The following is a 14959-nucleotide window of genomic DNA, read 5'->3' on the forward strand; positions in this document are numbered from 1 at the left end:
CACGCAGATCTGGCTCTTCCTGTTAGTGTAACTCTAATACCCAGATTTTCAGCTCAGAGCCTGCGATGGCATCTGCAGGAGTTGCCAATCAATAGAACCATCTCTCTGATCGATGAAGAGCGATCTGACCTACAGACAGTGCTGCAGCAGGAAGAAATCAAATATGAGAGAGAGAGAGAGAGAGAGAGAGAGAGAGAGAGGGAGGAAAAACTTGAATTGTGAAGGTGAAGAAATAGTGTAAGAACACTGAGATATATGCTCTCAAATCTTTTAAAGGTGAGAGCTTCTGATCTTCCCAAGTACGGTTCTTTCAGATCGGTGACAAAACGACAAAGGTCAAACATTTGGTACAGTTGCTCAACACGGTAAAACAAGCAACTGAAATAGAGCCGGTAATGTGGTCATGTCTAAGAATAACTGATAATAACTGGAGAACATGGCCAGAAGCATTTTGTTGATGTGAAACAGAAGCTGTATTTTTTTAATGATTTTTTTGTTATTCCCTCTCTGTTTCAGTGGATGAAGGACATGTGGCGTTCTGATGCCTGCTACAGTAACTACGGTGTTGATGGATCTACCTGTTCTTTCTTTATCTACCTTAGCGAGGTGAGTCATCATTCTCTTTTATCTAATCTGTTCTTCTGTCTGACTGTTTGTCTTTTCTCTCTCACGGTGACCGGCTGTTGTAACCAGACTTCAGAAGTATTTGCATCAATTTTTACAGGAAGTGACAGGAACAGTCGTGGACTTGTGCGAGGATACTTTTGTCAGCGTACAATTAAGTTGGCTCAGTGTTTGACAATTAGTCTTATCCTCTTCATTTATCGCAATTAAGCATGCCTCCCCAGTTAAATGTTTCCTTCTCCTCTAAATCCAGTGTTTTATACCAATTTGTGAAGCTGAGAGAGTTCAGGCCTGTGTCTCTGTATTTAAGGGGTTTTGTTCACTGTCTGTGCCTGTGAGATCAGTGTGATAAATGCATTTTATGGGCAAACATAACGAGTCGAGTGTTTGCTCTTACAGAACAATTACATGCAAAAACACATTTATCATCCACATCTCACACTCTCCCGTACTGAAAAATGCACTCATGAATATTGCTCTCGCAGCATGAAAGATTCATACGTTTTTTTTTGACAAGTCAGTTTGTGTAATAATGATGGGATTAGGCCAGACGATCTGTAACCAGACGTGACTTTTGTCGTTTTGCTTTGTATGAACAATTGCGGCCAAAAGCTCAAGACTATCCAGTATCAGCTAATTACAGTCTCTTAGAAACCGCTTTTTATTTTTTTTAATCTGTCGACATGTTTTGTTCCGGGAGCTTATTGCAATCCATTTTCATCTGAAAGAGCCTTAAGTTCATCTTGTGCTGCAATTTTGTTTGAAATAATCAGTTTAACCCATATCAGATTAACATATGGATTCTAATAATTTGTTTAAATAAGGGTTGATTGATGAGACATCCGGGGATTATATCAACAAATTTCAAAATGAGGCAGTCCTCCCTACCGGAGGTTGTCATTATGGGCACAGTAAGGAACGTTGGTTCTGTGTGTGTGTGTGTGTGTGTGTGTATGTGTGAGCAGGGAGAAAGAGCTGTGTCCTGGGAGGGGGTGATGTTCCCTGTACCATGATGGAAAATGTCCTTTTGTCCCAGGAAAAACATGTCAGAAATCCATTAGTGGAGAGTGGGAGCAGAGCGACGTGTACCCACACTCACACACGCCAGCCTTTTATGTCATATAGTCTGCACAGTCACCATGGCGATAGGCATACATTTCCATATCAACATCGTTCTCTCTCTGTCTCTCTCTGTCTCTCCCTGTCTCCCTCTTTCTTTTGATGAAAGGTATAATTAACACTGGAATAGGACCAGGTCAGACAGCAGAACACATTTTCCCCACGTGTGATTGATGTCCAGTAGTAAAGGTCAGCACTTAAACGTTTAGAGAGTAAGGGGCTGAATTAATCTTCCCTAACCAGGCAGCGGATCTAGACGGATGGCTGGCAGATGGGATTGGTCGGTCAGGCCGAGACGGACTGCTGCCTTTTTTATGGCCTCGTTTGCGATGACCGCTTGTCAGGAATGTGTGATAACTGAATGACGTGGCCTGCCATTCCGCTGATACGCAGAGACAAAGTATTTGCCTTTGAAAGAATGTCATGTTTTGAAGTGTAGGAGATTTTTGAAGTGGCTTTTAACTGAAGCTGTATCAAAGAAGCCCAGAGGGTTGTGAATGGAGCTTTATCTGGTGCTGTGCCATAGTCAGTGATGTCTATATGGAGGCCTTAGTCATGGTTGTGAGAGATTGAGTTTAAACTGTGAGAACATAGCGCAGTTTGTAGAGTGAAAGACATTGAAAAGGACATGTACTGCTGCCAAATAATCTCAGCCCTCACGCAAAGTCTCCATCAAATCACCCCCCCACCCTACCCCGCTTCCTGTTTTCGCTATCAAGTAATACCCCCACATGCGCATTCTCTGCCAAATAATCACCTCTAGTCTGCACACATTGCCAAACAGTCACTCTGGAAGACGTTTCCTACCAAATATAGGCCCTTGGTCAGGTCTCACTGCCAAATAATCAGGTTTTGCATATGCTTCCTGTCCATTACCGACAACTGGTGTATTCTTTTTCTCCCTTAACCCTGAATTCTCTGCCTGAGTCTACACAGCACTCTTAAACACTGGAGTACACCCTCTCTGACTGGTCGCGTTGGTTCACATGTGTTTTCTGATTTGTTGTGTTGTTGTTGTTATTGTTAGGTGGAGAACTGGTGCCCCCGCCTCCCATGGAGAATCAAAAATCAGAAGGAGGATACAGAGAAGGGTCTGGTAAGTGTGTGTGTGTGTTTGTGTGTGTGTGTTTTTAATGTATGTACTGGCTCTGTGTGTGTGTGTGTGTGTGTGTGTGTTGTAATAGACAAATTTGTGAGTTAAATAGCTTGGAAGGTAAGGACTGTCTTTGCCCTGAGCTTTTTACTCAGTGCTATTGACTGACATGAAAGAGGTGCAGAAAGAGAAGGAAGAGGCGTTAAAATGGAGCCTGTCGCCATGCCAACAGGCACTCACCCAATTCTGCAACAGGCGGCTGGCGCTTCACACATCTCTGGCTTTTTTAGAACAAAGCTCTCCTTCTCAGATTAGACAGGAAATCCCTTCTGAATACAGTTTGTCCGTTCCCCCAAATTTTATGAAAAATGCAGCGTGTCACATTTCATTCCTGTGTTTCTGGGCAGGCATGGGAATGACACAGAGAAATGACTGTGGTGTGTATTTTCCATTTCCTAGCACGGTTTGGGATGATTTTCACCCTTGTCTCAGTTTCAGCATGGGCCATCTCACTGTCATTTTAAACTGACACATTTGGTCTTACTATGAACATACGGAAGAATAGTAGCAAAAATACTAAACTCTGATTGGTATAAAAGCAGATATTGTTGGAGTCTGTTCACTGGTTAGACGCTTAGACCAGTGTCAGTCACCTCATGAAGGCAGTAGTTGTGCTGTGATAGTTATGGATCCTTCACTGCACTCACACCAGATACTGAACAGTAAATGTGTAATGTTCTCTGCCGTATTGCACTGTTACGTATACGTATTTGACTGGTCTGTGCCGCTGCATGTACAGCACAGATGTACTAATAACATGTGTGGGTGTTTGCGTTTTGTAGATGGACATCCGGTCCAGTTTTGACGAGCTGTACCGGGTCATGTCGAGGCGGGAGGAGTTCCGCTGGATGATGCTCCGGATCAAACGCATGGAGGAGCCGTGGCTCAGCGCTGTACGCTCACTGGCCACCAAACAGAACCTGAAGAACCGCAAACGCAAGAAGGTATGTTTTATACGAACACACAGATGCACACACACACGCACACACACACACACACACACACACACAGACCTGAACAACCGCAAACGCCAGAAGGTTTGTTTTACCAAGCACACAGACATGTACACACACTCACACATAGACCTGAACAACCGCAGACGCAGGAGGGTATGTTTTATATGGACAAACACACACACTGACCATAGACTCAGTCAGACACACATAGACTCAGACACACACACACACATACAGGCCTAAAGGGGTCAATTTTAATTTGTCATTGAGTTATGTCGGTAACATTTTGAGTAGCTCCTAAAGGCACATCTTTTAAATTCTCATTAAACACTTGCCCTGTCCAAGGTCACATGCGGTGCAAAATGGGAAGGCCCCCCTTCCATGAGGATCTCAGGGTATCTGTGTGTGTGTGTGTATGCGCACGTGTGTGCGTGCATGCATGTGAACGTGTATTTGTGTGTGTGTGTGGTGTTAAGGGAGAAAACATGAGAAATCCATTGTGTTGTGGAGCTGCCTGTTTAAATATTTCAGCCACTTCTATCCAGCTGTTCACACCAGCCACGGGGGTGCTCTATCACGACTCAACTCCCCAGTGTGTGTGTATCACTTTGTGTGTGTGCGTGTGTATGTGTGTGAGTGAGAGAGAAAAGGAGAGGCTGCCCATTTACCTGTTGCCAAGAGCCATGGCACAATCCCAAAACAGTCTCTCTCTCTCTCTCGCACATACACACACACACACACACACACACAGAATGCACTAGGGAGTGCTCCATTTGATTGTGAGAACACCTAAAGCCTAATGAGGATGCAGTGTGTCCCTGAGTATGGCTGTATTCAGGCCCTAATCCTCTTCCATTAATCTCAGCACAATGCAGGGAAGCACTGCAGCTGCCTAAGCAGGGAGAGCAGTGTGACTAGTCTTCTGGGGGAGTAACACACTCACACACACACACACATACACACACAAATGTGAATACACATTCTGCTCTCTGCTTTAGTGAAGCCTGTAAAAGAACACAATCTGTTGGATGATGGCCATAAAGTATGACTTCTGTAATGATGTCAGTTGTGAAGTCTTTGGCTCGTCAGTGTTACCGTGTGGAATTCTTATACTCCAACCCATCATTATACACAGTTCTAAAGCAGTCTCAATGGCACAAGATGAAACATCAGAGGATCAGATGGTTCTGTCATATTTCTCCCTCTCTCTCTCCCCCTCTCTCCCTCTCTCTATCTGTATCTCTGTCATCCACGCACGCACGAGTACACATTCATATACACGCAGTCTCATACACAGTCATACTTTATAACCAAGCAATTACTCTCATAGTCCTGGAAAGTGTCTGTGGAGTTGATCAGTCTCTCTGTCTCTTTCTCTCTCTCCCTCTCACAGGTGCTTGTTCACCTAGGTTTGCTGACTAAGGAGTCTGGTTTTAAAATAGCGGAGAATGCGTTCAGCGGTGGACCACTGGGAGAACTGGTTCAGTGGAGTGATCTTATCACCACTCTCTATCTACTAGGCCATGACATACGCATCTCTGCTTCTCTAGCAGAACTCAAAGAGTGAGTGTATATATCTATCTATCTGTCTCTCTCTCTCTCTCTCCATATATATATATATACATATACATATACGTATACGTATACGTATATATATATATATATATATATATATATATATATATATATATATATATATATATATATATTTATGGTTCTATTTATGTACACTTACACATGCACATGCACACATACCCACTCATTTAAACACGTGCATATACCCTATACACACATATACTACACGTGCTGCAGACATACACATCCATGTATAAACATGCATATACACAAACACACATATAAAGGAGCCTCCTTTTTTTTTTTTATAGAGAAATTATATTCAGAGTTAATCTGTCTCTCTCTCTCTCTGTCCCCCTCCTCCACCTCTCCTCTCTGTAGAATCATGAGGAAAGTGATGGGGAATAAGTCCAGCTGTCCCACTCAGGGTGATAAAGTGGTGGAGCTCATCTACATTGACATTGTGGGTCTGGCCCAGTTTAAGAAAACCCTGGGACCTTCCTGGGTCCACTACCAGTAAGTGCCTGACACTCATCAACTTCAGAAAAACGACACACACACAGAGTTTTTTTTAAAGCGAGAGAACTGAAGGGCTGTTGCGTTTGTAGAGAGAAGCAACCTGAAATCCCGCTGTGAAGGTTTGGTTTTTTGGACACTGTTGACTGCGGAAGGCTCAGGTAATAAGCTGGCTGCTCTTGTGCAGCGTAGTACAGAGTTGACACAGTAAAAGCTCTGATTTAACAAAACTCTCAGAAGACTGATACTTATAAACAGACTCAAGGTCCCTGTGGTTTCCTGTAACGTAGATCTTTTAGAGTTCAGTTACCGATGTTTTCCGCAGAGCTGAGTCGAGCGTGATAGCATCTATGTTAAGGGCTTTAGTGAAAATGAGCTTTAGTGTGTCTCTTCCCCAGAATTCCCAGAGCTGAGTTAAGACTGGCCCTTGGCTGCCTTGTGGAAATAGACCAGAAAACAATAGCTGAAGTAATGCTAGCACTTCCTCTCCCCCTTTCAAACTGCTTTTTTCATATTTTATGTCTCTGAATGCATCCTGTTTCTTAGTTTAGAGAAATAATGGACTGAGTGGTTTTGAAACTACCAGGATTTTTCTTGTCAGACTGGACCGGGCCTCAGTTCTGCGAAGAGAAGTCCACTCTGTTCACCAGCACCAGACTGTCAGGGATGAACAGAAAAACGAGATATGCTTTACTGGCGTGGCACTGGGGCAGTCATTCCATTCACAAAGCCAATTAGACATTTGAGATTTTCATTCACTGCACTCTGAAGATTTGCAGTAATATGGTGTTTATAATTTACAGTAAATCTCTCAGAGTGTTGTATTTCAAGCTTTCCAATTCTGCTGTGTTTGCCCCAGTTTAGTTTGAAATATAGCATGTGATATAATCGTGTTTTTTCTTTTTTTCCTCGCTCTTAATATCTCCCATCGAAAAAAGTGATTTCTTTCTCCCTTGTTTCCTGATTTTGGCTATAATCTAATATGTTTGTAATCCATGGCTGTCCCTACGGAGGGATGACTCTTCAGTGTGACTGGCTTTAGTTACAGCCTGTGTAGAAGTCTTAGAAGCAACCTCCATCTGCACAGCAGCTGTGTGCCCACCAGAGGAGCAGTCTGACACACACTCACACTGCACAACCTTCACCTGCACTTCTCACACACACACACACACACACACACACTCACACCTTTCCCTTGCGTCTCACGCTACACACTCCCGCACACACAAACACTCTACACTTTCTTCCCTTTCTCACACTACACACACACACACACACACACACACCTTGTGAACCACAAACATTCACACGTCATACACATACTGCGTTCACACTTAATATACACTAAAGACAGTAAGGTAACACTGCACACTAAACTGTGGTATGATTAATTCAAGGTGTTTTCACTTCAGATTGCTTAAATTTCGTTCCTCGGACTGAGACAACAAACACGAGCTCCCATGAACTAACCTGTTATCATTCAGAATGCAAAACAAAGACAGAGAGAGAGAGAGAGAAGGAGAGGAGATGAGAGGGGAAAGAAAGATGACCCAGTTGTAGCATATTCCATCACAATTGATCTTACTGTAAGGTCTGTGCTAAAGAGCTTAAATGTTAGATGACTTAATTAAAAAAAGCTTGACTAAGCCTCTTTCTCTCAGCTCCTCTTTCTATTATATTAGTGCCTCGTGTTCAGTCATTCATTTCATCCTTGTTTGGCCAAACAGCTCACACAAAGACTTTTGTTGTCTCTCTCCGTGTCCGTCTTTCTTAACAGGTGCATGCTGAGGGTGCTGGATTCCTTTGGTACAGAGCCGGAGTTTAACCATGCCCACTACGCCCAGTCAAAGGGACACAAAACGCCATGGGGCAAATGGAACCTTAACCCACAACAGTTCAACACGATGTTCCGTAAGTTAGCCTGTCTATGTCTCTCTATCTGTCTGTGTGTGCGTATGCTGTTGCCCGTTCTTCGCGGTGAAAGCTTTCAGTCGCTGGGGATTAAGGCCAGTTTCCTCTCTCTGGTTTTAACCTCTGTGTTTTTTGCCCTTTAGTCGTTGAAATGTTACCCCTCAAGTTTCAGTTTCAGGGCTAAGGCCCAGGTAAGGTGTATTGTGAATAGAGTCTTTTGTTCTTTGATGGACGATGACATTCTCTTAGAACATGGGGTTTCCCGTTCTCTGCAGGGGTTTGAAAGTGATTGTTCTATAACATGGAAACAGAGATGTCTTTTTTGACTGTGTGCGTACATGTGAAACCAAACACATCAGTCTTGCTGTGCTTGTGTGCATTGTATGTGTGTTGTATGTGTATGTGTGTGTGTGTGTGTGTATGTGTGTGTGACTGCTCCTTTGGAAAGCCTCTGGAGTCTGCGAGTCTCTCTGCAAGTTTCTCCTCTCCGGGTAGTCAACGTGTCTGCTAATGGCTCTCCCACTAACAATGCATCTTATATAACGAGTAACTAAATATTTTAGCATGTTTACTTATAGTGTTAGATTGCCTGGTGTCCCAGAATAGATCAGATTGAAGTCTCTGAGTTTAGCAGAATGATGGGAGCGATTGATTTCAGTGTGGGATGTTAAACATGACTACCTCATGAACTCACACCCATCTCTGAGTACAGCCACTGATGCACGAAGACCTGAGAGCTCAGCTCTTCTGATCTTTCCCTTTCACTCAGATCAGAACTGAAATCCGATGACAGAGCTGTTCAACGTGAAGTGGCATTTGTGTTTTTTTTTCCTCCAGAACTTGTGTTGTGCTGGGTCATTTAGTGTGGAATTTTACTGTGACACCTTAAGCCTGTACTTGAATTTTTCCACGTGTTTGGTGAGGTTGAAGTCTACTCCACTCATGAGTCTGATTTTGATATTCTCTTTGTAAGGCGTGGCAGTTTAACACCTCATCTAAATGTGCTTGCATCTCAGGAAACATCTAGCAGAAAACTCGTTAAGGCTTAAAGGCCTCCAACAAATGAAGCAGTAAAATGCACAGAAACCTTTAAGTTAATCTGTAATCTGTATATGTTGTACACAGAGTTCCCAACTATACCATTAAACTTGCTGAAGTCTAGACAGGGTCGTTTTGAATGACCTCTGTATGTCCCAGGTCATGCATATGCTTTAGCGCGCGAGACAGAGCGCCATTTGTATGTTTCAGCCGGCGCAGAGTGTCTCTCAGTCTGCGGATTTGTTCATTGTTCCTACTTCTGTGCCAAGGTTCCCCCTATGAATAGCTTATCCTTTAGCTTCAGCGACGGTGTCAATGGCCTGCCCCACACCCCCCCATCTCTGCAGAATAAGTGTATTATGAAACCATGAGCGACGAACTTTGTATTGTTCTGCCCTCTTCCCGCATGTATCGGATGATAGAAGGATCAGTGGTGCGTCAAGTTCACTTTGGAGGTTTGGTTCTTCACAGGGTGCTTTTATATAGCTGTGTCCTGGTCCTTTTGGCATTCTCTTCCTTATCTGATTTATAATTTTCAATACATTTTCAGGGCTTGTTCTCTGTCCACCACCCATTGAAACGCAAATGGTTATGGGTGATTTCTTTTCAGTTGCAGTTCTGAATTGACTATATTTTTAGGTATTTCAATGATTTGGCTGTGTGTTGCTCTTTGAATATTGCCCCATTAGTACAGAGCGGGGCATACGGTGGCACAGTGGGTAGTGCTGTCACCTCACAGCAAGAAGGGCCTGAGTTCGATTCCCAACCGGGCGGCCAGGGTCCTTTCTGTGTGGAGTTTACATGTTTTACATGTCTGCGTGGGTTTTCTCCGGGAGCTCCAGTTTCCTCCCATAGTTCAAAGACATGCAAGTCAGGCGAATTACAGATGCTAAATTGCCCCTGTGTGTGAATGTGTTTGTCTGTGTGTCTGCCGTGCGATGGACTGGCGACCTGTCCAGGGTGTTTCCCACCTTTGGCCCGGTGAACACTGGGCTAGGTTCCAGCACCCCCCCCCCCCCCCCCCCCCCCCCCACCCTAATTAGGATAAGCAGCTTAGATAATGACAGTGTGAATGAGTACAGAGCGAACATAAAACATTTTTTTTTATCAAGACTTGTCAGTGAAGAACTCTTCTAGTGGGAAAAGGTTCTCTTTGTTCTTTCTCTTTGACCTAAGTGATACGCAATTTGTGGTTTCAGATTTGTCTCACACCTCGTGTGTGCACATGCAAAAAACAAACAAAAAAAACCCCATGCAAATGAAAAAGCAATCAGGCATACTCTGCTACAGAGCCCCATTGTTCTGAGGTCTTTCTTTCCACACGCAGACCCATCTGGCTTGAGCGACAATGCTAAAGGTCCTTACAGGTTTTTCTGAATGTGCTTTCATCACTTGCCTAGAAAAGGAAAACAGGACCGAGATCTGCTGAAACACTCACAACTCAAGCCTCAAACCAAATGTCTGTTACCAAATGTTCTGTTAATAAATAAACGTCTGGAGCATGTGGTACAGAACTTCACTTTTCCCACAGCCAGAGCTCCATTAGGTGTCAGTGAGCTGATGAGCTTCATTATTCCACACTATGAGCAGGGTTTTTCTTACACTTTTCTCTGATTAGTTCTGCACACATACACAGTGAGGACTTGGTATATACTCACATAGTGGAGACTGCCTGTATACTCACATTGTGGGGACTGCTCATACACACAGTATAAAGTATATAAACAGTAGTTTATATACACACTAGTTGTACACACTGGTAGTGGTAGAATGTGCATTTAATGATCAGAGGGCTTAATGTCTTTGATAGGACGTACCCTCAGGCATCCAGCATGTGCCTACAGACCTGAAGTGTTTTTAGCCTCCAGAGCAGATGAGATACCCTAAGGGTGGAATTTCCCATTTTACCACCCGTGTCAGACCTCACTCTGTGGGTTCTTTAGTCCGCACAGCCTCACCCATTGTGACTGTGGAGGCAATTTGAATACCACGGTTGAATTGAATACTACATAAGATACTCAAGGGTAAGAATCATTATTCATAAATCATGAGCTTTGCCACGCCCTGCCCTGTAACTGCTCTATAAATAAGCTTTGGGCTATCAGCCTCGGAAGAGCTTTCGAGTTGGAAGAGTTAGAACTTTCTTTAGATAAGAAATTTGAAAGTCAAAAATCATTGCTCTCTCCAGTGTAGGCTTTGCTGAATGAATTTAAATCAACAGGACATTGTAGATTGCTAGTTGAGAACCCTCACAACCAGTCGCCGGCATCTAGTTCTGTGATTAATATGTATTTGAATGTATCATTTCTTTTTACTTTTTGTGATTTAATAAAACTCTGTGAACTGTCACCAGAATATTCCTACTGAGCAGCGTAACAGCTTGTCCAGTCTAATCGGACTTAAAATCCCCCTGGCTGCTTGACAGTATGGTGGATTATCCACTATATTTTGTGCAGATCCAAGAGGACATACCAACACCATGCTGGGCAGTGCGTAAGAATGGCAACATATAGCAGCCTTCAGCCCCAGACTCACTGTTTACATGAAACAAACACATGGAGTCTCGGTTAGAGCTGTTCCTCAAATGTCACCTCTGAGTCACAGCTATGGACACGGGATTGAAAGAAGCATGATGAAAAAGGAGATTTGTGGAGGTAGTCTTTTTGCTCCTTTGGGTCTCATCTTGATCGTTTTTTACTGCTTGGCCATTGTTATGAAGAAGAATGTGGTTTGTCTGCACAAATTGTACAAAATGCAGTTGTTCTTAAGGTCTAAAGTTTTCAGATGTAAAGCGTGTCTGTGCTGCCAGTTTAAATGGTCTGATCATTATGTGAGACTATTGTGACAAATGCTTGGCTTAGATTTGAGTTTCTGTGAAATTCCATTGTAGTCTCCTGCCCTGTGGTTCTTGTCTTGATTGTTTTTGAATGTTTTATCATCATTGTAAAGAAGAATGTGGGTTTTTTTTTTGCGTCAGTGGTGTAACACACAATTGTTCTTAAGTTTTAAAGTTTTCTGATGTGAAGCGTGTCTATAGCTCCAGATTAAATGGTCTGATCATTCTGAGAGGAAAGTTATTGCGAATACTTGGCTTAGTTTTGAGTATAAAATTTTTTATTAATTTAATGATTTCAAGGCATTCATTTTAGGGGTCCATCTATAAGAGTTTTGATCATGCGAATTTGCTGTCTTCAGCGGTGAATATATTTTTTTTAATGTGCTCTGCTCTGCCAAGTTAAAGTAAGTAGATACAGAGTGAGAGAGACAGAGAGAGAGAGAGAGTGTGAGAGAGACAGAGAGAGCGTCTATTATTTTCCTATTTGGCAGATGGTAATCCCCTTCCACCAATTAATAATTCAGGCAGATATAAACAGCTGATTATGACAAATTACAGTGAAATAAGGGTTGTTAAAGGCACATCCTAGCCTGTAGCACAGACAGAAGCAGCCATTCTAATGGGCCGATGAGTAATGAAAGGCGTAGAGCTGCTCCTTTGCTTTCATTAGGGAGAGACACGTCTGGCCCCGGAGAGCACAGCTCCTCAACTTAAAAACTAAAAACTACAAAAAAAGAGAGAAAGAAATCAGTAGTCATCCTTTTGAACCAAACCAGTTTGGCAAGAGATTGATGTCTTCTTCCAAAGATGCAAATTTAGCAAAAGCTCAGGAATGTCTCACAATTCAAACAGAGCTGTTTTAGCTTCATCAACTTTGTTGAAGTGACAAGTCAAAAAAAATGGCTGGAATAGTTTGAAATATCAATGTTGCGTCTGTATTGTGGACTGGTAGAATTGAGTGCTTGCTATATCGATGAAGAGTGATTGTAAAGTGGATGTTTTGTGGATTGTTGGCCTGTGGATGAGTCACTGAGCATGTCTGCCTTGCAGCAGAGCTGTTATTAGGGAGCTCTGCCATTGCTTTCATTTGGTAATGATCAAATTGATCACTTTTTAATGATGATGATTCACTGAAGGCAGGACAGGGTCAAACAAGGTCAAACAGAAAACAACGTAGCTGATTCCTCCAGGACTTCAAGCCCTCTTTCTGAAGAAAAAAAAAACAACAAAGCACCCCTTATTCCTAGGAAGAAAGATGACAAATAAGGAAGTGTGCCAGGACAGCACGACTTCTGATCCATCAGTGATTTTTCTTTAGGACGGAATCCACGTTCAGTCACAGAAAACCAGTTACAGGAGGTTCATTTCCCAAAAACTACCTAAAACATCAATATACATCACTCTTTAGTTCACATTTAGAATCATTTGAAGTCCAGATCTTCCAGCAGTCTGAACTGTGTGCACTCTTTCTTTCAGCAACTCACAGACCCTCCCATCCCTCTGCGTGGGTTCCCACAGGGAAAACACAGTTCACTCCTCAACGATTCCAGAAATTCCTGTTTAAAACGCTGCCACCAGCCACTTTGTCATCTTGTATTTTTTTGTTGTTGTTGTTGTTTTTTTTTTTTATAGCGGATTCCCCTCAGAGAGGAGTGAAAGCATTCATTTTTGTAGGGGAGTGTACTGGTCCAGATTAAGACAAACACTCATTATGTGCTGTGTTTACCTGTGACATTACTCTGACCGGAGCTGTGATCCTGCCCAACACTAGCAGGTGCTTAACCTCCCGGGACCATCCGTCAAAATGATTGACAGTCTACGAAAGGGTTTAGGAGGCACCCGTAGGGTATGCTGTAATTGTGTGTGTGTGTGTGGGTGGGTGTGCTTTTTGTCCTTTCAGTTCAGCTGTCCATATCCTGTCCATATCCTCTCTTCTCCTCTGCTCTCCTTTCCTCTCCTCTCACTGTAATGGCAATTAACAGACCAGTTTTTCTATTGCAGTACAAACATCCCTTTCATAAAGCCATTCTTCATTTTCTATGTTCTATGCTGACCAACTGTGTTTTACTCTTTTTGCTTTATTACTTAGTTAAATATTCTGCCTCCTATACATTAAAGTGCTGATGCCAGCACAAGCTTTGAATTCTTAACATGGTACGTTTGTGGACATGAGATCCCCATTTTGTAATGTCTTACACAAGAGCTTGATCTTACTGGACAAGGCAGGAGGTCGAAACAACAGAGCAGTCCGAAGCCACGCTAATGGTTTCCATTACAGCTGACATGGCTGTATTAACATAACAATTCGTTCTCTGCTATTTAGAACACACACACACACACACACACACACACACACTCATCAGTCAGCCAGAGCAGAGAGAGGTTCATATTCCACTCAAATTGCCCCTGTATGATTTCCACAGAATCACCCAAATTACATTATGTGTGGGCAGCCTTCTGCAGATTGTGATTATCTGTCTCACTCTGGGCCGTGATTGGATGTGACGGCCGGCGTCGGATCGGGTGCCGCTGGCCTTGCCCGCCACTCGACAGTCTGCAACGTTTCGCTCTGGCTCCCTGACCGTGCGATGACAGAGGCTTTCCAACGCCAACAAAACAACTTTGACTGATCCTATTCACCCTTCACTCAACCACGCACTCACGTGCCACACAAACAAACACATACCGGCTGTGTTACCGTAACACTGCGGGGCTGAAAACATAGGAGGGGTCGAAATTTGAGTGCATAAACACAAACTCGCTTTGAATGTTTCTGTATGTGTACGTTTGTGCCCTTCCAAGCATCCAGGAACAGGTGCCGAGTAGTGTGTGTCTGCCAGTCAAGCCGCTGACAACTTTTGAAGTGTTGGCTATGAGCTAGTCAGCCTCAGAGCTTCACACACAGAGAGAGGTCCATGGTCAGGGGGGTTTCTGCATTAGCATACCCACGGATCGTTTTGGCTGGGTCTAGTTTGAATATGGTTTTGAAATTGTTGACTCTCAGAAGGGCAGGAGAAAGCAGAGCTTGTTTGTCTGTGACTTTTTGAGACAAAAATCTCTTCATTTTGGGTTTATCTTTTTGTTTTTTGTTTTTTTCGCTGTAATCTCTCGAGGGCAGAAATCCTCTTCCTCTCTAGACAGATGGTTCTGAGGTGAAACTCTGCCAACTCTCTGCTGCCCATTTGACCTTTGGCCTGCTGTTCCCATAGTTTCCCTCAGCTTGGCAGCACA

General features: G+C 43.2%; 1 protein-coding gene across 1 annotated transcript in view; it reads left to right on the top strand.

Moving 5' to 3' along the window:
* mgat5 (alpha-1,6-mannosylglycoprotein 6-beta-N-acetylglucosaminyltransferase) overlaps positions 1-14959 on the top strand; it is a 58783-nt gene that overhangs the window by 29730 nt on the left and 14094 nt on the right. The window contains exons 5-10 of the mRNA XM_030771958.1: positions 517-606; positions 2771-2839; positions 3679-3840; positions 5246-5415; positions 5809-5943; positions 7721-7854. Of these exons, the coding sequence (XP_030627818.1) occupies positions 517-606; positions 2771-2839; positions 3679-3840; positions 5246-5415; positions 5809-5943; positions 7721-7854 (760 nt within the window). The remainder of the gene's footprint in view (positions 1-516; positions 607-2770; positions 2840-3678; positions 3841-5245; positions 5416-5808; positions 5944-7720; positions 7855-14959) is intronic.

Source organism: Chanos chanos, chromosome 4 (genome assembly GCF_902362185.1).
Source record: "Chanos chanos chromosome 4, fChaCha1.1, whole genome shotgun sequence".
Taxonomy (NCBI): Eukaryota; Metazoa; Chordata; class Actinopteri; order Gonorynchiformes; family Chanidae; genus Chanos; species Chanos chanos.